Source organism: Etheostoma cragini, chromosome 14 (genome assembly GCF_013103735.1).
Source record: "Etheostoma cragini isolate CJK2018 chromosome 14, CSU_Ecrag_1.0, whole genome shotgun sequence".
NCBI classification, from domain to species: domain Eukaryota; kingdom Metazoa; phylum Chordata; class Actinopteri; order Perciformes; family Percidae; genus Etheostoma; species Etheostoma cragini.
The window spans coordinates 17,431,168-17,455,957 of NC_048420.1; the positions used below are offsets into that span (position 1 = coordinate 17,431,168).

Sequence of the window (24,790 nt, forward strand, 5' to 3'; positions counted from 1 at the left end):
GTGGCCCACCTCAACACATGAGGAAAGCAGTGCTTTAGGACAGTTTATTTTTGTGCATGTGCCAACAGTTTGAAGCAGCGTCAGTAGGTCTGTCTGTGCAGTTTATTGATCCAGTGGTCTGTCCGGGATGCTCTGCTAGTTATTACTAGCAACTCTGTCATTGTTGGATGTAATCATCTCTCTTAACCTCCCCTCTCCCCATTGTCACGTGTACTCTCCCAGATTTTGAATTCAACAGTACACTGTTAAATTTGGTCTGTGTGTGTGTGGCTTTGTCATTATCAGTGTGTTTTTAAATGTTAATGTGTACACTTGTCTGCTTTATCGGCCTGTGGAGGGGAAGGAGAGCTTGTTTAAAAGAGGGTTTTGTTGGTCTAGACTAGTCTGGACTTCTCTTTTCTTATCTCTTACCACAGCTGGATGTTCCATATCTGCTGTGAGCCTTAAACTGTGTGTAATGATTCAAATCCGTTAAATGCGTTTTACGGCTTCCTTTTTTTTTATGTGGTGACTGATAATGTAAACAAAGCACATTTCGTGTTTTAGCAAACGGAGTAAACCTATAGTAAAGACAGCCTTCACTCAGTCCAGATTAAAACATGTTCCACTGCATGAGAACATCATGTTGTTATTACATAGGATGTGTTTTTTGGGTTCCTAATGTCCTTGATAGACCATCTGTTGATCTAGGTGTCTTATTTGATGTTGAAGCATATGGATCTATTCGTAACACTGTTTCTCTCTTGTAGGTGAAGTCTGTGAAGACGGGCTCTGTATTCTGGACCATTGGCTGTTGTCTTTCCTATTTCTACATGGTGAGAATAGTTCACACACACAAACACTGACACAAACACACTGGCTACACACTAATCATATATAGATTTGATTTAATCCTCCTTTTTTATCCCAACGAGAATTGTAAGTCAAAATCACATCATGACTTGTTACCATCTATTGATTAATTATAATTTCACTTAGTTTTAAAATTCTTGTTTATTCTGCTTTTTACACATTTCTAATTTTATTTGAGATATGAGTACAGTATATGATTTGTGTATGTGCATTTTCTATTTTGCGTGTGTTTGGTTTGTTTTACTATTGTGCAACCAACTTGCCTTTTTATCAGTTTTAGTCCTCATCGACCTCAATGACATTAAACAATATTCAAAACAAAAATCGCAGCATGTTACGCTGCTCTAAAAATAATTCAACATAAGTGACAAGGTATTCTGTTTCAATCTTTTCAGTGAAATGGAGACAAATATAAATATTCTGTATTTTGGCATGCACAAAGAACATTGACTGTTATACTTGTCTTTACCTGAGTTGAACGCACTGGCACTAACTGATTTTGCGACACTGTGATGACTAGAGTGGACATTAAAAATGCTTTATTCTCATACACTGCTGCAGGAAATGCTTTGTCATTTTAGTCAGACTTCTTCCCTCTTATGAAACTATTGCCATGTATTGCAAATGGCTTTTGTAAAGTAGCTTTGGGGCCTCATTTATAAAACTGCGGCGAGTTTGCATCAGACGTGGCGTCCGGACGAAACCCAGGATGTGAGTACTCGCAGAAATATTGGGATTTATAAAACCGTGCACATGCACTTCCTACGATGGATTCCCTTTATAAATCAAGATCAACTTTAAACATGGTGCATCTTTGGAGGCTTCATTTCACGCTCATAATTGCCCTTTAACTGTCAGTGAAACTCTCCAAATTAATATTAATTCATACCGACATGCGCAGAAAGGAAAACAAAGCAAAGGACTTTAAGTCGTTGTGAAGTTGTAGTTCTTGTTAGAGAGGTGGAAAAGAGAACAATATGTTTGAAGGGCACAGTGTGGGCAATACTAATGCCAAAAAAAAAGCTTTTGAGTGACATGTTGCAGACCCAGTTAATGTCACAACCTCAGAGGTTGGACCGTGGCCCAAATTGAAGAAAAAAAAAAGGTCAGATGTTAAAGTTCATGCAAAAAACACCTAGCGCTACGCAGAGAGTGTGTTTTTGCCACAAGAGCTGATCCCTCTTGAAGTGGGATTGGTGTCTGCACGGCGTGGTTTCTCAGAGCGCTCCTCTGCAACGCTGGGCCCAGATCAGCACAGAGATCCTATAGGACCGCTTGAGGCAGTAGGGACCGGCTCTGAAGCCGCTCATCCTCCATGCCAGCAAGTCTTCTTGATGTTGCCACATCTCGCAATAGTGCAAAGCCAGCCATTGTGCGTCATAACACGTGGCTTGCCTTTTTCTATCCATCAATCTGATTGTATCTAAGAAGTTAAAGGTGAATCTAATTATAAATGACAAATAGTTCTGCGCAAGGAGCATCCAATTGGTAAAACTTTCTATTGTACCTTTCACAGTGGTTAAAACATCCTTTAGACCTACAGTATATATAAAACAAATATAAAATTATCTAAAGCCATGAAAATAAACACTGTATAACACACTATGATACTGTATATGATGACCATATTGAAATAATGTGGGCGCCCAGATAGCTCAGTTGGTAGAGAGGTAGAGAGGTTTGCCCATAGAGAGAGGTTTGCTCCTCGATGCAGTGGGCCCGGGTTTGACTCTAACCTGCGGCCCTTGCTGCATTTCATTCCCCCCCCCCCCCCCTTTCAGCTCTTCAGCTGTCAAATAAAGGCCTATAATGCCCAACAAATCTAAAAAAGAAAAAGAAAAATGATGTGCTCCGACAGACAGAGGCATTGAAAACAGCATTCATGTAAATATTATTTGTCCTGTTTATCTATTATTCATGAGTAAAATTCCATAACGTGCCAATGTAATCATAATATAAATATATTATAATATAATAAAAATAACAGAACAGATGAGTTTTTTTCCCGCAAATATTTCTTTGTGAATTTACAATCGTGTTTTGTTTTTTTACTATAAAACAAACAGTGAAAACAAACAAAAATCAAACAGTGTTTGTGTAAGATATTAATCGGAAGAATGGCTTTGTGAATTCTTCATATCATCCATGAGAGGAAATATGTAAATTCTCCCGTTTCTGTGCATATGCCTGGCTCAGAGTGTCTGTGGAGGACTGCACATTTTCCCGTCAAGTTTGCTTTTTATAAATCCCAATTCTTGCGTAGAGAGCGGCACGCCACGTTTATAAATGAGGCCCCTGGTCTGTTGACAACAAATCCCACTTTATATGTATTTGGAGGTAGTTATAAATTCAAATCTGGTTTGGGATAATTAACCGTGCTCCTAAGATGGTAGTGTTAGGAGCATTGGTCCTCTGTCCAGCATGGGCCTGGCAAGGCATGGAAAAAGAGGAGCAGTTTAGCCAGTGTTGCCTGCATTATTCATAAATTCAGGCACAAACCCATCAGGGGACTGATGAGAGAGATGACATAACAGGACGGTCTGGGCTCAATGCCGCGGTGACAGATTGTTTGCATGTGTATGTGAGTGCCTATGAAAATCTCCAGCTTCTTGGTCATTCCAGGCTAAATTTCTGCGGACGGCAGAGAGACAGATATCAAATGAAACAGATTACCGAAATCCAGCTTCATCGATCACACTGGGCCACAGCGTCCGAGGGGGCATAGAGAGGATTGGAGAGATAGGAGTGATGGACAGATGAATAGAATAGGAGACAAAACAGCGAATGGAGACAGGCACAGACAAAAGGATAGAGAGAGAGAGGTGTGGAAAGATACAGGGGGTATAGTGGACAGAGAGATGGAGAAAAACACAGAATGATAAGACAGGAGAGAGAATATGCTGTGATGTGTATCTTCCACGCTGCCCTCATCAGAAGCAATGAGAACATAGTCTCCATGCTTCGTTCTCCTTACCCCTTTATCTCCTGCACACCCTTTCTACCCCTCTCCTCAGCGATGTGATGTTGCTCTGTACCGTATCCGCCGCCCACCCACTGTTGCAGATGAGCAGTGAGTAGCAAACTAGGCTCGTTTGTCTCCATCAACACAACTGACACCCCCCAATCTCCACTGTCTCCACACAACGTGCTGCGTCCACTCGTTGACCCACTGCTGAAAGTTTTTATCACCTTACACTGTCATTTTAATCAGGATGTAGCCAAGGCTACTTTTTCCCGTATGGCTTAATCAAATGGGACACTCGTAATGCAGAAAGGGAGACAGTGAGGGACAGATCCCCTGCCTGGATTTCTTCATAATAACAGGAGAAAGGACAGAGAAGGACAAGATTAAGAAGAGGATCAGAGCAGCAGGGACCAACTGATGGACAGGAGCCACAGGAACCCACCAGGGTTGAGGGTGGATTTGGTGAGGGTGGAGATTGGGTGGGAGGATGACGGACAGATCAGAGCAAATGCACTGCTCATTCCCAAAGCTTTGGCTTACTTTTATCACGTTACTCTCCACCTTCCACTCTAGCAGAACAACCTATAACTTCAGTGCATGCCAAAAGCTCCTTTTGCTTAATCAAGTATTGATTAAATGCCCTAAACACAAGGCTCCTTAGGTGATGAAAGGATTTCACTTTTTTTTTTCTTTAGCCATGCTAGCGGCGTGGTTCTAGGGATGTCAGGGGTCAGTTAGTCCTTCACTTTGGTCCAGATTAAAATATCTAAACAACTACTGGATGACTTGTCCCATGTCTCCAGAGTATGAAGCCTATTAATAATGCAATCAGCTAATCGATGTGTTCACCTGTGATTGGCACAACATTTTTCACAGATATACATAAGATGTATCCTAATGACTTTTTAAATGAATGCTAACATTGCTAAACGAAGATTGAGGACTCTATACTGCAGAATATCAGCATTTCATTGTTAGCATCTATCTTAAAGTGCATGTACAGCCTAACAGAACTGCTAACATGGCTATAGACTCTTAGCCTTGCTTTACTTCACTATCTCAGTATCATTGTGATAAGGGTACAATGTAAGCAGGAGTCTGGCCTATGCCCAAGGCTTAGCCCCGGAGCGTTCACCATCTGACTCATATTGGAGGCATACACACTTACAGCCATGCAAAAGGGAATCTAATATATAATCACAGAGCAGTCTGTTTTTATTGTAATCTTAAAGTGTTCTTAATGAACCAGAGAGGAACTGCTAGTGTTAAATATGGTGCAGTTAGAGCGCACACACACACACCCTTAAAACCCTTAAAACCCTTCTCCCTTTTGCATGCTGTGTTCTCTATTTCCTCTTGTATGTGGCCCCGCGGTCATCAGATAATCTCGGAATGAAATGCAGAGAGCGATAACCGCGAAAAGACTTTTCTCCAAACAGTTTCTGATTCCTGCCCTCAGCTCTTAGCCTGTGGCTTGGGCAAAGGGCTGGTGGCAACTTTGTGCTAAATAACACTACAAAGCTACCAAACATGGATGCTTTATGCCAGCGGAAGTAAAGTGTCTCCCTGCTTCAATTCCAATTTGGTAAACAAACTCTTATTAAACCCAAATGGCAAACTCTACTAATGATAGATGTAGCACTGTGGTAGTAACCTGTTCATTTAATATGTAAATTACACAAGTTATTAGAGCTGCTGGTGATTCTGAGTAGCCCTGAACACTTGTAAATAGTGACCATGGGAGTTTTTCCAAAACACTTTCTTCCGTCCTCCTCAAATGGCATTGGACCTCCTGCTTCTGCCCAACTGTGCCCAAAGGAGAGGTAAAAAACAACCGTCCTTTTTATTTTTTATTTTGACTCTGAGTCAATAATGCAACTCAGTGATGCTAGAGCCTAATTTAGAGAATCAATTATTTTCGTTTTACCAGATGAACAGTTATGCGGTCTGCATGGTTTTTGTGAATTAACACATGCCATGATTTCACAAACATACCTATCGATTCAAAATTAAGTGAAGGGTTGAGATCTCGTCTTTTGCCAGTTTTGACCAAATGCAGAGAAAGAGGTCTTTAATTTACACTGTCTGGACTTTCTGTTGTCCTCTTTCTGTTATACATACTTGCACTAGACATTTAAAAATGTTATAGTTTTACAGCAACAAAGCCAGTAGCGATGCACATTTGATGCACATGTTGTGAGTGTTGTGTTTTTAGTTACTTCCCAGCCACTCAGCAACAGAGACTCGATCAGCCGCCTCTGTGTCAACACTTAAAATGGTAATAATTCGTTACAGTTCACACGCCACTAATCGGCTATCATCATCTGAGAGAAAAGATACTACTACTACTGCCAAACGATAATTGCACCAAACCATTTAGCTACAGTAAGCACTTATTTAGGAGATTTCGTTTACTCTCTCTGCCTTAATGTAGCATGTTCATGTGTTTTTTTATCAATTATAGATGATGTGCACATTTGTCCTGTGATTGCTGAAGTGTAATGCCCTTTTCATAATGCTGAGCAGGAGCAATGGGCTCTTTCTGACAAGCTGCTTTGAATAAAGGATCAAATAATTTTGGTACATGCAATCCCCTTTCCTGTTTAATTCACTCCTTCCGTTTTACTTTCAAGCACTTTACAACTCCTGTCTCGCTTTCTTTCTCTCAACACTTTGACTCTTTCTTTATGCTCTCCTCTCTCTCTGTCGAGTGCTCACTGTTCCCATTTGCCCTTTGCTGTAGTCAAATATTAGCAATTGAAAACCTGTCAGTGATGCTTTTGTAGAGTCGTTTTATAGCCCTCACATCCAGCGTTTTAGCTATTTAGCTGACCTCAAAAACGTTTAAGGTATAATTTTAGGGGAGCCTTTAAAGTTATTGATGCATCTCACATTTTACATCTAACATGTAAAGTATCATTACCTAGTTTTTATAGATTCTATATATACGTCAGGTTTTTATAGCTGTGTGCTTGTGTCTAATAGTGAAGAAGCGGTAAGATGGTTTTACATCCGTTCTTGAATTTCTCTTCAAGGTGTGTGTGTGTGGTGATTTTCGTGCAGGTGTTTATATGTATGAATTGATTTACATTTTCATCTAATTCAAATTGTGTTTGTGTGATTTCATGTTTATATTCACATAAGAATGCACAGATTCCGCTTTTACTTTTATTTATAAACTGTATTTTGGAGCTATGATGATTATACTGTGGTACCTTTCAATCAGAATTTGGCAGACGTTTTAAGCTGCACTTTATATTGCATTTCCATATAGACCTTTTTAAAAGCAAGAAATCTGTGACAACCGTGTCAGCACGGTCACACGGTTTGTGACACACATTTTCCGATAATCCAACTGGTTTTTAAATGTTTTTTTGTTTTTTTAGCTCAAGCAGTAACATGGGAAATCCTTCGTGTCTCAACAGGACTCCAGGTTATGATTAGCTCCCGTCACTATGGCTAACGTGACAACGGTCCTGCAAAACTGATTTGTAGCTTTATAACAGGAAGGCCTCAACTCAGCAGGGTTAGGTTCTTTGAAATAGAAAACAAAATGAAGAATAATTGATCATACGGGCCACGTCTTTCTAAATGAACACCATTCCAGCAGGCTGACTAACATGACATGTTTTTGTATGTGTGTTCCAGGTGTCAGCATGGGGAGGCTATGTGTTTATTATCAACCTGATTCCTCTGCATGTGTTTGTGCTGATGCTGATGCAACGCTACAGCAGAAGAGTCTACATCGGTAAGCTACACGCATGCATGCACACACACACACACACACACACACACACACACACACACACACACACACACACACAATGACACAATGACTTTTACTGTGTGACTACTCCTACATACATTTGCTTGAATGGGAACTGGCAGTCTTTTCAGATCGTCTTCCATTGGAATAGAAATGTATGCAATAAACAGACAAAGCACTCCTCTCTTCTATGTGTCTCCCAACATCGTTGCCCAAGCATTTGACCCTGAAACATCCTCAAATGCCCAGTCATGCCTGTGCTCATCTTTCACAACCGTAAGCATTCCATCGTTGGCAGTGCAGACATCCACCCACCCACACACCACTTAACAGTAAACGCAGCCACCTGCTACCTGATCCTGTTATATTTTTTATTTTATTATTTGCAAATACCAGAGGCGGAGCCACTGGTGAAGAGGATATGCTTGTTGTTCCACTGAACATCCCAGTTCAACAGAGCATGTGGCAGCTCCAGCACATTATCTCTTGGCACATTGAACTCAAGCTCAATACTTAAACCCTCCACACTGCCGTCATCAGCTTAGTCATGAGCTCATGGCAGGCACTTCTGTTAAGGTCAAGAAAAATGATACCATGCAAAGTATCTTTTACACATGATTGTATGTTCCACATACTGTAACTGCCAAGCAAAGTCTTTGAGAGCTTTGAAAATAAGGCATGGCCTCTTCAGAGTGAGAGGGCTTTGACCTCCCTCTGCTCTTTCTCCAAATGGTTGTTAAAGAATACAATTTTAAGTTGATGATGCGTGGCTGTTAGATGAAATATCCTCCTACCTTCATTGTTGTTCAAAGATGTCTGCAGCCAGAGCATCATTCAGCAACCTCATGCAGCCTCTTTTTTTTTCTTTTTTTTTTGCAAATGAGAAACATATTTGTAGACGTACTGTCTTCTGTTGACAGAAAAGACATCAGGTCTTCAGGTTTGTCCTATATTCCTAACCTGCGCTCCTCTTTACATCTTGCAGCCCCTCTTTTCAGAGTCAGGTGTCTCTCAGTCACTTCGAAGGAACGTAAAAATAGGAGGGTAAAAAAGAAAACCCCCAGTTTAATAAAATGCCTAGCAGTCTATATTACCTCACAATTCCTCTCTCTTCCCCTGTCTTGAGTCAATAGCAGATGTGTGAGAAAGAGATAGCTGAGGGCGGCCACAACTACTTCAAAAACGAGGCACATCTTCAGGAAGAGTATGAAATGTTAATTAAGCTGGTGTGTCTGCAAATTGGTTCCCCCCAGCTACGAAGGTAACTGTTCCCTGCGCCGTCGTCTCACTCCAGGCCTCCCCCACCCTGCATCGAGCCAGCTCCCATTTTCTCAGCGATGACATTAGATTGGGTATTTTGTATTTACTCCCTCTGAGGTCCGTCAGTGAAAATCAATAGACTTTAAATACCTCTATTGAGCGAGATTTCTCTTAGTAAGACCCAAACTGCAGTAGTGGAGTAGAAGGTTTTTAGTTGTTCAATTGTTTATTTTGATTGTTTCTTGTCTCTTCTGTCTTTACAGCTTACAGCACTTTCTACATTGTGGGCCTCGTACTGTCGATGCAGATCCCTTTTGTCGGCTTCCAGCCTATCAGGACCAGCGAGCACATGGCTGCTGCCGGTGAGTCCTGCACTCTCTACCTCCAAGGTAGCTGATCCTGCGAGCTTCTTGGAAGAACAAATTTCCTTTCTACAAAGTTTTAACCTGAACGTCGTCTAGAGCGCAGTGAGGAAGTCAGCGTTTCTTAGAAAATGATGCCGCCTGATTTTTAACAAGTTATGACTCAATCATACCCTTTTCCACCAAATGTCAAAGCTTCTCACAAGTACGTGATAGCACAGCCCTCAACTTAACTGTTTGATTCCCACTCATTTCTTTCAGTATACTACCTGCCCCCAACATATTAAGCAACTATTCTTTAAATGCAATCATGCATTTTCGCTATTTAAAAAAGCTGGTTGTTCAAAACTCAACAACAAAATGAAAGCCTCATGTAGCTCTGTGTCAGTCCGATGTCTAAGTAGACAACTGTTTACCATATCAAATTTAATTAGGTGATAATATGTCACTGTTTTAACAGAATGCCCACAACTGGCCAAAAATCAGTTATTGCCGGCTTAATGCTACGTTTGTGCCAAAACACAGACTTGACACAATCTTAAATCACAGAATTTTAACACTTCATGATAGATAGACAGATAGATAGATAGATAGACTTTTACCACATTTATTAAAGTGGTCTACATATTATAAGGTGCAGCGTCCTCACACAGGTTTATTTATTTTGTTTCACAGTTTGTTCAGCTGTGCAACGCATAACGTAACTGAGCAGACTGTCTCGGTGTTATCCAAGGACATATTGATACAATGCAGAGATTGCAGAATTCATGTCAACCTCCACCAACCTGGCCTGACCCTGCAACACAATTATGCTGCACACAAGGACAAGTCTGATTGCTGAAGTTGTACTTATGTATTAAAAGGTGGGTTAGGGTTAGGGGTGACTTTATGTAAGCCATTTGCTTGTTATCCAAAACACCTTACTGTACAGTATTGTGGATGTACACACTTTAAGATTGATTGGCTGCGGCGGGAATGGAATCCCCCTGCGCTGACTGCATTAGTCATGCTCTGTGTAGAAAAAAACAGGACCTTCTCAGAATGTATTTACGAAATAGAAATAAGTAAGCGACTTCACAAGCCACCCATATGGGTTTAGTACTTTTAAGTACTTTTCATTTTGGCTTGCGGGTAGTTTATTGCCAAGTTGTTCGCCACCCGAGTGGGCCCATCTGCTGGCTGACGGCACGGATGGTTGCGTACTGTATGTATGTGCATGATTCTTGTGTTCATTTACATCCCGATTGGGAGAGGACGTCGTTGGCAGCTTAAAGGAGACGACCAGCATCTTTCTTCTTTTTTTTAAAGATTTTCTTAAAACCACTACAGGCTATATAGGCTTACGTTGAAGTGTCCCTGTATTCCGGTGTCTCTTCAACACAAACAGCATCATGAGAGGCTTTGAAAAAATGTGCCACCAAAAGTTATCTCTGCCTCTCTGTTTTTACGTTGCTGGGGTAGCAGCTGCTCAGAACATCTGGTGGTAGCATACAGGGAGAACAGTGGGAGACAGGAAGAGAGTGACAGAGCCATGGACCTGTCTGTACCATTGGGATGTCAGCCCCTGAGGCAGGGTGGCATAAACTGACAAGTGTGTTAGCTCCATGTGGGCTCACCAGGAGACAGACAGGGACTTAACCTTGGAAATGGGTAAGACCTGATAAGGGGCGGGGGCTGTGCTATCGGGATGAGTAGGGGGATTTCACACAAGATTTATCAAAGGATGGGTGTTGACGAAAAGGAAGAAAGCAGGCCTTTTTATATATATATTGAATTTACCAGACATACAGAGCGACACAGAAGAAGTGCGACTGACAGAGTTGCAAATATAAATACTAGGCGAGGAAAAGAGACAGTACACACAGTTCACACACATTTGGTTCATGCATTTGAAATATGTCTTCGAGCAGTATTTGGCTTTAACATCTGCATGAGCAGCCAAAGGGGCTATCGCAAACTGCTTTGACGTGATTTCTGCCAAACTGACAACAGCACTTCTTAACCACGTAAACGTGCCATGTACCCAGGAGGAGGCAACATAAATTCCTTCGTATGTTTGCTTATTCTTTTGTTTCTGTCTGTGGCTTCTTTCTCAGGTGTGTTTGCACTTCTCCAAGCCTATGCCTTCCTGCAGTACCTGAAGGACAGGCTGACCAGACAGGAGTTCCAGACACTCTTCTTCCTTGGCGTCTCTCTTGCTGCTGGTGTGGTCTTCCTCACTGTGATCTATCTCACATACACAGGTCTGTATGTCTGCTCACATGGTTTCACAGATCATGTAGTTGTAAACCATCTGATTAATTGTATTTTTGTCCAATTGATTTGTTTGGAAAAAGAATATTATTGTTTGCATCATAGTCAATTATAGGGCTGCACAATTAATCAAACTTTAATCACAATCACGATTTTGACTTCACACTGTCAAATTTGCTTGATCGAGCGATTTCTTATATATATATATATATATATATATATATATATATATATATATATATATATATATATATATATATATATATATATATATATATATATATATATATGCTTTTTTTTTTTTTTTTTTAGCAAAGCCAATCTACCGCCATAGTCAGCCGTCACTCTGAGTAGCGTCCATCGAACTCCCTCTCTCTCCCTAGCTCTTTTAATCAGTTATTGTTGAAAACAATTGAAGGAGCTTTCTCAGAGATACATAAAAAAACTAATTTTAAAAATCCTACGCTATTTATTTCAGATAGCTAATTTTCATTTGAATGTGTTGCAGCTGTATGTCTATACAACATACAACTTCAGCATAAGAGGAATGTAGCATAATATGGATGTGAAAGCAGTTATAAATAGACTATGTGACAATAAAATAGGTTTTGGTTAAAATCAACAAATAATCATGATAACTGATCGTGATCACAATATTGATCAAAAAATCGTGATTCTCGTAATGGCCAACACGTGCAGCCCAAGTCAAATAGGTCATTTATCAAGCAAACATTTTTAGGTTTCAGCTCTTGAAACACTCTTTTGTGTCATTGTAATTTAAATGTCTTCACAGTTTTACACAGTTAGCGGGAAAAAACAAGCTAATTGAAGATACTGGGAAATAGTGTCTAAATTAGTTGAAAAAGTAACAAATTAGATCCATTAATATAATAAAAAAGAGAAACAGTAGTTGTAGTCCTTGAAAGCAGTTACCACTCAAACCAGAAGTATTGTCTTGACAAATGGGGGAATTTGTCACTATTCAATATATATATTACTGAACATAAACAAACAGCTGATTCAGTACACATTTGTATAGGCTATCAACAACAGAAATGCCTATACATTGTGCAGTTGTCGAAATTAGCACAATATGTAAGAAATTGCCCAGAAATTGGCTAAGATTTGGTGGACAAATAGTCTTTTGTGCAAGAATCAGTTGACTAGACTTTTGGTTGATGATCCAAGCATCTGGGATGTTGGCCATTTTAGATTTTTTTTTTTTTTTTTCTTTATTTAGTCAGAAGTTACAGTATATTAATACACTATCCCACCATGGTCTGACCGCCAGGCCTTCCCAGTGGGCTGCTAATCAGCATTTGGTTGGTCAGAAAATTAAACCTGGAGGGCAAATGATAAATACATATAAACTGATATGGAAGCTGCAGCTTTGCAAATTGGAGTGCTGTTTAGCATTTATGGTGGATGGTCCTCTACTGAGGGCCTTTTTGTGTAATTCCTTTATATGTGTTTATGACCTGCTTGGTTGAACCCTGATATGCACAGCCAGCTGGGTAAACTCAGTTCTTTTGTAAATGTTTTTTAATGTTGTTAATGTTTTTTTCCCTCATTATTTCCAGCTCTGCTTGCGTTTGTGGCCACAAGTTTTCAGACATTTTTAAAAAGGTTGCCTCCTTGCTATTTATTTGTCTACTGCTGAAGAGTTCAGATTTAATATCTCTCTTATTTGAAACTGGCTTTGCTTCCGCTATGGTTGACTGTGTAAGAAAGAGCTCACTCTGGGCTGCCTCTAGCTAACCCAGTAAGAGCGTGCGCCCCATGTAGGCTGAGACCTCGGCAGCGGCACGGTTCAAATACGACCTGCAACCCTTCACTGCGTGTCATATGGAGTGTGTAATGAGCCTTAATAAAGCATGTTTTTTTACCCAACAGCAGATTATTACCTTAACCAACAATCTGACATTCTGTTACTCTATTATGATTGTGTTTATAACACTGCAGTCAAGCCTTTTTCCCAGTGTAAAGAGATGGTGGCACATTACATCTACAGTAATATTGGCAGCTTAAGATTGGTTACCCGCCTGCCGAAGTCTCGTGAGAGTCCAGACTTCATGCTTGTCTGGTAAACATTGCGTGTCAGGCAATCTGAATAGACCAGCGTGGGGGTCAGTGACTGTTTGGTGATACGTCAGTTTTTTGTGAAACTGCATGTCCATCTCTAGTCTGTCAGACTTTTTCATCTCATAAGAATCTCTGCAACAGAGTAGCTGGCTAGCTTTCTTCAGTATCTTGAACACGGAGCCAAGTATTGATCGGGTAAATCAGTGTCATCCTTTAAATCACCTCTCAAAATAACTTCATCTCACTTTTGCTGCTTTTTCATATTCTTTTCTTGCCTGATTTGGTTCATTGCTTTGAGACATCTTATTTTGAAATAACTTTTATTGTTGTCGTTTTTTTTAACCAAGGTAGTGGTAATTATTTCATCATTATTAAGTGCATTAGCCACAATCTCTTTTAAAGAGCATCAAAAGACAGTGTAGTGACATTTTGACCACACAAAATGCCACTGGAGGGAATTTCAAACCATTTCCAATGTTTGCTGGTGCAATTAATGAGGTCTGCCATTGTCTTAAGGTAATCCTTTAATTTATAAATTCATTTAATAACACCTACAAAAAGACTGACTGAAGGATTAAAGAGGAGCGAACAAGATCTAAAAAACATCACTCGTACACAGCGGAGGTTCAAAAATTGTCTTCTTGGATCCTAATTCTTCTATCCGCCTCACCTGTTATTACCTTTCTAACTTCTAATTAGCACACATACACACAGGTGCGCAGGTGACGTAGTTAAAAAAACAAAACACTCACACACACACACACGGCTATACCCGCACGCACAAAAATTGCCTTCAAAAGACAGGATACAATTACAGGTTGGTGCAAACATCGGATATATGGGGTTTAGGCTTCCGTTTGTGTTGTCTACGCATATGTGATAGAGTGTGAGCGGTTTTGAGAGCCCGTAGGCAACAGTTTAGAGCTGAAATGTATTCCACATCAAAGCATAACCAACATAAGACATTTTATGTATGCATAAAATGCACTGTGGAGTCTAATTTGCAGCTTAAATGGTTGGTTACATTTATAAACAAGTCAATTCCAGTAATTAAGAACTATCAATAGAATACATTTTCAGGATTGACAAGTTCTGTTCTGAGGTTTTTCTTGGTTTAAAAGCACAGTTGACAGAAACATGTGCTTTATACAGTTTCGTTGCTGGACTACATATGATTGCTATTGAAGGCCTCGTAAACCTGTTTTCTGTTTAAGTTAGAATCGTTTTGGTTATTTAACATTAGAGATTTCATTGTTTTGATTCTCTGTATTCTTCTTACCAGTTGAATGTAGATGGCCCAACTGGCATTCAGCAACATTTTAATAAAAAAAAGAAGCGTTTTGTTTTGAGGATAGCATTGTCAAAACCACACCACACAGTCCTGATTAAAACCAATAGTTTTTTTTACCATGTTAAAGTACCCTGTGGAGTTTCTTAGTAAACAAACAAAAGTCACATTTGCATTAAGTCTTTCATCACAATGCATGTGTATCCCTGAAGCTGTGTACTCTAGATTGGTCTTGGTCTTAAGACCACTTTTTGATGGGATGTCTTAATCCCGAATTAAGAGGATTCAGGATTTCCTTTCGAGACTGGTCAAAACCAAACCGGAAGGAATATTGCTAAATTGCCTTTTATTGTGAGATTTATGTGTTAACATCATACCTGTGATTGGATGTAAACTCCCATCTTAAAATGCAACCAACAACATGACTCATTTCTAATTTGTTACTGTTAATCTTCTCCCAGACCCTTTAACATGCACTCCCAAGAAAGTGAATGCAGGAAACAGGAGAAGCTCTGGCTTTCTGGCACTGGTCTTGGTCTTGTCTTGGTCTCTATACACTCTGGTCTTGGTGATGATTTGGTTTAGGTGGTCTTGACTACAACACTGCCTTGAGGTCCAACAAACATACCGGATGCGTTATGTGTTCATAACGCAACGTGTTCAAACATCCACGTTTGCTTGCTAGCAGTCTTCTTCTTCACAACTGTTGTTGAAGGATTGCTGAATTTTATTTTGGCGTAGTACGGCCAACAACTGTTGATGTGCTTCCTTTTGCATGTGCATACAAAGCAAAACTAAAACATGATTGCATTGTTCCTAGTGGTCAATAACTCCACAGGGTGCCTTTAAACGCCTAAACACACAAAAAGCTAAGAATGTTGTTTTTTTTAACTTCCCTTTGATTGCTTTTTTAGTCATGAATATTTAATGTGGTAGCAAAATACGTAAGATCACATGCAAAAATATTCCAGTTTTGTTTCACTCAGTGAACATGTAAACTGTGCTATACATTGTATTATCCTCTGGCTCACTTTTCTATTGGTATACAATTTTCTATGCCTTTGGGTCAGATAGTGTTAGCCATTTTATATTTTTCAAAGCTGTACAGTCAGGCTGAGTTTGCTTTATAAATAAGTACATTTGGTTGTAGCAAAGGACAATCTAATGAAAGTATTTTAATACATTTTCCTGTGACTAACAACCGTTAGTTCACTTTACATAAACCTAATTCCACAAACTTCCTGGCTACACACCTACAAACTGTCCTTCCAAGGCTTAAAAGGAAAGTATAAAAATACAAATGTCATATATTTCTGGATTAATTTGTCTTTTTCTTCCCGTAGGATACATAGCTCCGTGGAGTGGCCGTTTCTACTCTCTCTGGGACACCGGGTAAGCTCTGCTGACCTTCACACACTCACTGTCGATGGAACACTTGTTCCATCGAGTGTGTGTTTTCTAAGACGACCATAAACCCCCCTGCACCATCCCAGAGGGGAAAACCGCACCGGCTCTGTGTTAAACTATTGCCTTACTTCCGAACAGCACCAGGCACCCTGTGCTCTCCAAATGCACTGCAACGCGTTTGATATTTCAGCACACCCAATCAATTCTCTCTCTCACCCCCCACCCCCCCCCGTTTGCTGACTAAAGCAGTATGGGATCGTTTTTTTTCCCCCCTTTGGAAGCTAATACTAATTCCTTAATGTGATGTGTGTTTTCTCTTTTCCCAACTGTAATCACAAAACACAGAAATATTAAAAATCTTATAGAAAATGCTGTGTAATAGCAATAATGAATAACGAGGGAACACACAGATCAGAAAAACTAACAGCAAAAAAAGAACAATACTCATTGTCAGTGCTAAATTTTTTTGTATTGTACTATATACATGCCGGGGATGTTAATTGTGTTTTGTTCCCTCATCATTCTGGAGTTAATCAGGAGGGTCTATTGTATAATTTGTCTCAACACTCCCAATGCGCTCAACCTAACATGAATTCCATCCTGTCCGTCTCTTCCTCTTTCTGTCCTCCTCCCATCACCCTCCTCCTTTCCTCAGCTATGCTAAGATCCACATCCCCATCATAGCGTCTGTGTCTGAGCACCAGCCAACGACGTGGGTTTCCTTCTTCTTCGACCTCCACATCTTGGTCTGCACTTTCCCAGCAGGCCTCTGGTTCTGTATCAAGAACATCAATGATGAACGAGTGTTTGGTAGGAACATTTATTTAAATAACAGTGTCAGGGATGGCAATGTCAGTTGTCCATCTTTCCATTTAGCTCCAGGCTGAAATGTCTCACCGTCTATTGGATTTATAGCCATTAAATGTGGTACAGACATTCATATTCCCCTCAGGAAGAATTATAATAACTTTGGTGAGCCTCTTACTTTTCCTCTAGCTCTATCATCAGGTCAAAAAAATTCATTTGTCCATTTCTTTTTGGCATTTTGATGCTAATCAGCAAATGTAGGTAACCTATATGGGGAACATGATAGATATTAAACCTGCTTAACGTAAAATGAAAGGGAAAGATAGCGTTGTCTTTGGTAATGTGTTGCATTCTGACATTTAGCATTTAGTTCAAAGTACCAACGCTGTGCTTCCTTAAACATATTATAAATAAATTATCATGAGTCAAATTAACCTTAAAACTAGTTCTGCACAATGGATGGACAAAGGACCATCTTATTGCAAATATTTTTGAATGATATTGCAAATATGAAATAATTTACAATATTGGAGGGAATGATCACTTTGCCTTTAACAATTATCGAGCCCCCCCTGCAATATTGGCTATAAAATTAGGATTAATTGTTCAGCCCTACTTAAAACAGAAGTGTAGCGATAAGAAGACTTATCCCTGGATCTGTATGAATGCCTCCTTACGATACATCCTCATCAGTACAGTATCCCCTTTGTCTCCAATAATGTAATTCAAGATCAGCTTTCCATCTGCCTGAAAGAAAAGCATTGAGGGGGACAAGTCAAACAAAACTTTTTTGTTTACAGAGTAAGACAGCCAAGACCAAGGACAGAGAACCTTTGAGTGTTAGAAACGGTCCTACAGCAGTCCCTTTCTCCCTCAGACCTAATCAGCCAATTACAGCTATTGATTAGCCATGCACCTGTTGAGCAGGGTCGGTGCTTTTCAAGGACGGGAAGCAGCCAACGCTCTCTCCGCTCAGGGGTTGAGCTCGGCAGCCAACATAGACTGATTATGCTGCGTTACAACTCAATTTCTCCTTTTTATGTCTTTATCTCCTTCTCACTCTGCCTCATTTCCTCTGTCCTTTACATTCGCACTCTTTCTCCTTGTCTGACCTTTTGTCTACTTTGTTCTCCCTCTCTCCCCGCCTCCCCCACCCACCACCTTCTATTTCTATTCCCTTCCAGTGGCCCTGTATGCCATCAGCGCAGTCTATTTTGCTGGCGTGATGGTGCGTCTGATGCTGACACTGACTCCAGTGGTGTGCATGCTATCGGCAGTGGCTTTCTCCAGTGTCTTTGAGCATTACATGGGAGACGACACAAAGAGGGAGAAACCGCCCGCCGAAGACAGCAGCGATGAGGACGACAAGAGAAATTCTGGGAATCTTTATGACAAGGTCATGGCAGGACACTGATTGTCTAACTTTGCATTTAAAAAAAAGAAAAGATTGAGATATTTTGCTGAGTTGACTTCACACGCCTCTTTCAGTTTAAATTTTTTATTTGCATTTTTGTCAGCTTCCCTCACTCCCCACCAGTTTGGGTAATCTGTGATTCAGCTGTGATTCATTTGGAACAGTTGATGCTGTTGCTATAATTTTAGCTGTCTCACAATGTTAAATGTGGATCTCACTGCCCTCACTGTTGAGCCAAACTGTGGCTATCGCATCATTTCACTTGCTACAACACGTATCCAATTATGTGAAGTGTTGCTCACATAACATTTTGGTGTCACAATTTTGTCAAATTGATTGGACGTGTGTTTATATTTACACATCATTGTTGTCTTGTGCTGGTGGAAAAAAATGCAGTGATGGACATTTTGGGTATGCTTGGAAGCATTGCTGTTAATAGCGGCTGTATAAAAATTGCACACTGACAGTGTACATGTAAGACGGGCATTTCATTTTTCTTTTATCAAACAATTGATCTAATGACATCAACCTATCATGTTCATGGAGAAGTATAGTGTTAAAGGCTTTGTTTGCTAACTGATTGTGTCCCATACATTAGTTATAGATGAAGTTTACATCTATCTATTTTTTTTTTTTTTAGTTTAGTTGGACTCTCTCACTTTTTGACAGAATCTAAATGTTATGTCTTCTCTACTTCTCTCCCCGCTCAGTTTTAGCCACAGTTTGGGCAAGGCAGCTTTATTTGTAGAGCACATTTCAGCAACCGGGCAATTCAAAGTGCGTTACATAAAACATTAAAGAGTAGTTATAAACGATAAAAAAAAAGAACAGATAAAATACAACAATACAAAGTTACAGTGCAATATAAGAAATTATTATTTGAAGAAAGGCAGCATCAAAAAGAAAGGACTTCAGCCTTGATTTAAAAGAACAGAGTGGTGGTGGACTTGCTGTTTTCTGGGAGTTTGTTCCAGATATGTGGAGTGTGGAACACTGCTTCCCCCTGTTTAGTTCTGACTCTGGGGACAGAAAGCAGACCTGTCCCAGATGAGCTGAGAAGCCTGGGTGATTCATAGTGTAACAGCAGATCAGAAATGTATTTTGTCTCTATACCGTTTAGTGATTTATAAACCAGCAAAAGTATTTTTGAAAGAAACTCTTTTAGGGACAGAAGGCCAGCGCAAAATGAGTCAGAGCAAGTAATTGGAGGTGCTGGTAAAGACAAATGTTCACATTATGCAGATTTCCTTCCTCTCCAGAGTTTTATGGCCTCAACAATTCTTAGCTGCTAGCGTGAAATGATATCAACTCTTAAAAGAAAAATCTCACTATCCTTAGTGATGCATTACGCAGTACAGAAAACTTGAGGATGCTGTAAGATACGTGTTCTATTAGTTCATTAAATATGTATTCCACTCAATAATTCATCTTCCTGGACTGCTGCAGACTATTCTTTCATAATAGTATTTGTCTCCCCCTGCAGGCTGGTAAGGTGCGCAAACATGTGTCCGAGCAGGAGAAGGCAGAGGAGGGTTTGGGCCCAAACATCAAGTCCATTGTCACCATGCTCATGTTGATGCTACTGATGATGTTTGCCGTCCACTGCACCTGGGTAACCAGCAACGCCTACTCCAGTCCCAGTGTGGTGCTTGCTTCGTACAACCACGACGGGTATGAATTACACTTGCACACTTGTTGTAATGTGGATGTTTAATAACTGCTAATGAGCACATGTACGTGTATGTGTGAGTATGCACAAACAGAGCAGCAGGATAGAGGGAGCACATGCATATTTCATAAAAGGTTTGCAGAAATATTCATATGTGCAACTATATAGGCTTTAATATAATTGCTTAACTTATTGTTTCTAGGTCACACATCTGTGGACCATTTCTGAATTTTCAAAAACCTGATATAATATTCTCTCTGAGAGTCTTTACAGGCATAATTATTCTTTCAATGCATTAGGGAGGACATATTTAAGGCCAAGACTAAATGTTACTGTATATGCAAGTCCTCATACATATATTAATGGTATCACAGAAGTTCTCATACAATGGTTTTAGCTGTGACACTGGGAGCAGCATAGCTGTCGCTCTTTCTCTTGCGCACACACACACACAAAATATGATTACCATACCTACAGTTAATTGGTTGCCTGGCTTTGTCTGCTCCCTGAGGTAAATTTAGGACATGAGCGTTCAGAGTCTGAGGTGTTTTTTAACCCTCAGTTTATTATGCATGGATGGTTTATTTTCAGCTGTTGTTGCCCTTCTGATTCAAAGCCTAACTAAAATATTAATAACATCCGCAGCCATATGACTGTCAACGCTGTTACCTGACAACCTCATTTTCCTTGTTAGGACGCGTAACATCCTGGATGACTTCAGGGAGGCCTACTACTGGCTGAGACAAAATACGGACGAACATGCACGCGTCATGTCCTGGTGGGACTACGGTTACCAGATAGCTGGCATGGCCAACAGGACCACACTAGTGGATAATAACACATGGAACAACAGTCATATAGCACTGGTGAGCCTTCGGTCTGCTTTTCTCATGTCTCTTATTCTGTCTTTGTTAGCTTTCTCTTCTCATTCATACACATATAGAAAAACAAAAGATTTCTTCCAGCAGCCACTGGACAAATGGTGAGCTCTTGAGTGAATTATTTATGTAGTATAAAACCGTCCCTTCCAACTAGACGGATTATCTTTTTTGCCTAAACTTTCTCCGTTGAATGTACACTGTTGGGGGATTTCAGTTAATTGTCAGATTCTGTCGGTTTGATTTGTTTTTTCTTTCTCTACTGCCGAATGTTAGAGGAAAACTTTTGTCTTTTAGTTAAGTCTGTAAAAGCCCTCTAGCTTTCTTCTCTCTTCCTTTCTACTCGCTGCCTGTTGTCTCTTCAGCATCTATCCAGAGGACATGTAATTACAGAGAATACAAGATGGATCTCTGTTTAATAATTCTGGTTTTTTTTTTGTGCCATTGCTGTATTGAAGCACTGTCTTGCTGAACAGAGGAAACTCCAATTAAAGTACTACTTTTCATTATTTAACACTGTTTAGGTGGGGAAAGCCATGTCGTCCAACGAGAGTGCGGCCTACGAAATCATGAGGTCGCTGGATGTGGACTACGTGCTGATTATCTTCGGCGGTGTAATCGGCTACTCAGGAGACGACATAAACAAGTTCCTGTGGATGGTGAGGATAGCAGAGGGAGAGCACCCCAAGGACATCAGGGTGAGTGTGACACCTGCCTGTTACTGCAGCTATTCTCCTGGAAATCTTTTAGCAAGCACTTACACGGTGAAATCAATGTTTCCTCCTCACTCTTTACACACTCTTTATACTGATGCTTAAGGACAGGCTCTGTTAGAACATTCATGGCATGTAATCTGTGACTTTGAGGGCGCATCCTGAACAACAACCTTTTGTTATTGCAAGAAAGTATCGCATTTCATTTTTTCCAGTTTTAGCATACAGTTAAAAATAAAAAAGTATTCAGTAGGTTTACATGCACTCTAATGGAACCATAATATGCAGGTATGTACATATTTACATGCTCGTTACCACAAACCTGCGTATATATTTAGACTTTCAGAGGTCACTTTGTGTTGGGTTCAGTGTTGTTTTGTATACGAGAATCCTCTTTCCTACCAAACCGCTACACTCCTGTCACAGCATTACTTTACCTGTCTGCTTAAATAGTTACTGATCTAATTCTGCAGCAGTCAGTCACTAGCCATTGTCCTTCTTAAACACACAAATCCTTTTTTATTTGATTGTTTTATATTTTTATCACCCTTTTATCGTCTTCTCCAGTGAGTGAGATCTACTAAATGATCTAACCATCATTTTCTGGACCTTATCCTCCCTAACCTTCATCCTTGTCTTCTTTAGGAGAGCGACTACTTCACCCCTCAGGGAGAGTTCAGAGTGGACAAAGCCGGTTCACCAACTCTGCTCAACTGCCTCATGTACAAGATGTCTTATTACCGATTTGGTGAAATGCAGGTGAGTAGAGATTTTCTGACCAACGGCCAAAACCAAGCAACAATGACCAAAACTCCAATCTGCAGGTCATTTTGAGGATTTCTTTTCCTCTCCAGGTGAGGTCAGAGCTAGAGAGAAACTCTGAATATAAAGAGATTTGGTGGGGCTTATGATCCCCTTCATAGGTAAAAATAATGAGTTCCAGCTCTGTGCAAAGATCGTAAAGAAACTTCCTGTTTCCATTGCCGAAGAAGTAAAAAGTTCTGCTGCTATATTTTATGCAGCATGCAGCTTTACCAGAGAATAACAAGCAGCTTCTGCCACTAAAGGTGTAAAACTTCTTGGTACTGTAAAAGCAGAGCTAGGCAGGCATAAGAGGATTTAAGGAGAGCTCGTGAGGTTGGGAGAGGGGGAAGGAATTGGCGGAAGCTTTTGAATGGGCCACGGCAACTTCTGGCAGGTAGCAGTTGAGAGATGAGAGGTATACGTCTTGCCAGTTGCTTACGTCGCTGCTGTAGATGCAGCCTGGCCAACAGCTCCGCAGAGAATCAATGCAGCCGCTGTGTGTGGCTCACAGCACTGTTTCAGGGTAAAGAGATGGAGAGACTGAGGCACAGGAGGAGATGGAAGACAGAAGGGAGAGAGCCCGCCGAGGGAAAGGAGAGTAGGGGAGGGAAGATGACGTTTACAGAAACGGAATGTGACAAGGGGGAATGGAAGCTTAAAGGACTTTAGGAAAAAGACAATCAGCGGATTGTTGAGGATGCAGTTCGTAGCGTTGAATGGAGATTAAAGGATAACAGTGACAATGCATAATACAGTACAGAATAAGTAGGTAATGAATATAACCATGGACTAGAGCTGTGGACTTCATATCTCCCAGAACACCCAACTCATATATCTCTTTCTCTTGACATTTAAATGACAAGTTGAACAGTCCTCATAAATACACAGTGAGAGGCTAAACTATTGTGATTAATAATAATTTAATATTTCACAGTCTGTGTCCTCTGAAGCAGCCTGAAAGCATAAACGGGATGCCAAGGTGTTCTGTAGATGGGAACTTGGAGCCCAGAGTGAGAGTGGAGTCTGAAAAAGAAAGGAAAAATACAGAGGGCAGGTAGAGAGTAACTTTGAGAATAGACGTGACGAGGGTAAATCAAATGTGAAAAGGACACAGTGAGGGCTTTAAAAGTCGAAAAATGGCAACAAGGTTGTTTGTGGTTCATACAAAGTTTTTGTAATAGCTGCCAAAGGGAAGACGCTGGCCTTAATCAAAGGGCTTTTATTGTGGTTTGTCCTTGTCTGTTGAGTACATAGTTTGGATTAGTAAAACTGCAGTGGGCTGAGATGAAACTATGATGACACTCTAATATGAAGCTAGTTAGCTTAGCTTAGCATCAAAAAGGGAAACAAGGGGGAAAAGCTAGCCTAGGTTCTGTCCAAAGGTAAAGCTCACTAATGAGCACGTCTTGTTTCTTTATTAAAACTTTTAAAGTTGCTAGACTGTTTTTGACTTTGTTACTTTTAGCCAGAGCCAGGTTAGCCGTTTTTCCATTGCTAGTCTTTATGTAATGCTAAGCTAACCGCCTGCCTTCATATCCAACATACAGATATGAGAGTGGTGTCAATCCGCTCATGAATAAACTATTTCTTTAAACCCAAATACTATTTGGCATGCAACATTTTATCCAAGTCTCACAGCCAGCTAATGACAACTTCTATCCATCTCTCCAGTTGGACTTCCGGACTCCTCCTGGCTTCGACCGAACACGCAACGCCGAGATCGGCAACAAGGATATCAAGTTCCAGCACCTGGAGGAGGCGTTCACCTCGGAGCACTGGCTGGTGAGGATCTACAAGGTGAAGAACCTGGACAACCGAGAGCCGCTGGACCACAAGCCTCGCAGTGTAGTGCCCAAGCAGAAGTACACCTCCAAAAAGGTAGGAGACTTCCTGTTTAAGTGTTTTAAATGGAGGATTACTGGTCACTCTTCTTATGTTATAATAAACACAGTTGGTGTTGACCAGCAAAGCAAGGTGACTACATATAATTTGAAATAAGAGGAATTATTTTTTTCTTTAATGATAATAAATATTTTATAAAAATCTCTCTATCACGCTTAACCCAGATTATATGCTCCAATTTAAGATTTTAAGACCAATATTGCACAAATTATGTTATTCATACAGTGTATCAAAGAAGACTAGTTCTCTTATTTAGTCATCACATTTGGATGGGTAACAATTGATATGCCAGTCATTTAAATCCAAGTTTATACCGTAGATTCTGTTGTTATTATTATCAGTTATTTTATTTGGGGAATAGGTCATTT

At 40.3% G+C, this 24,790-nt stretch overlaps 1 protein-coding gene across 1 annotated transcript in view; it reads left to right on the plus strand.

Annotated features, from left to right (window-relative positions):
• Positions 1–24,790, plus strand: part of stt3b (STT3 oligosaccharyltransferase complex catalytic subunit B) — a 73,480-nt gene that overhangs the window by 45,881 nt on the left and 2,809 nt on the right. The window contains exons 4-15 of the mRNA XM_034891267.1: positions 750–815; positions 7,466–7,565; positions 9,107–9,205; positions 11,302–11,448; positions 16,172–16,220; positions 16,891–17,045; positions 18,227–18,438; positions 19,940–20,127; positions 20,820–20,991; positions 21,528–21,701; positions 22,362–22,475; positions 24,192–24,398. Of these exons, the coding sequence (XP_034747158.1) occupies positions 750–815; positions 7,466–7,565; positions 9,107–9,205; positions 11,302–11,448; positions 16,172–16,220; positions 16,891–17,045; positions 18,227–18,438; positions 19,940–20,127; positions 20,820–20,991; positions 21,528–21,701; positions 22,362–22,475; positions 24,192–24,398 (1,683 nt within the window). The remainder of the gene's footprint in view (positions 1–749; positions 816–7,465; positions 7,566–9,106; positions 9,206–11,301; positions 11,449–16,171; positions 16,221–16,890; positions 17,046–18,226; positions 18,439–19,939; positions 20,128–20,819; positions 20,992–21,527; positions 21,702–22,361; positions 22,476–24,191; positions 24,399–24,790) is intronic.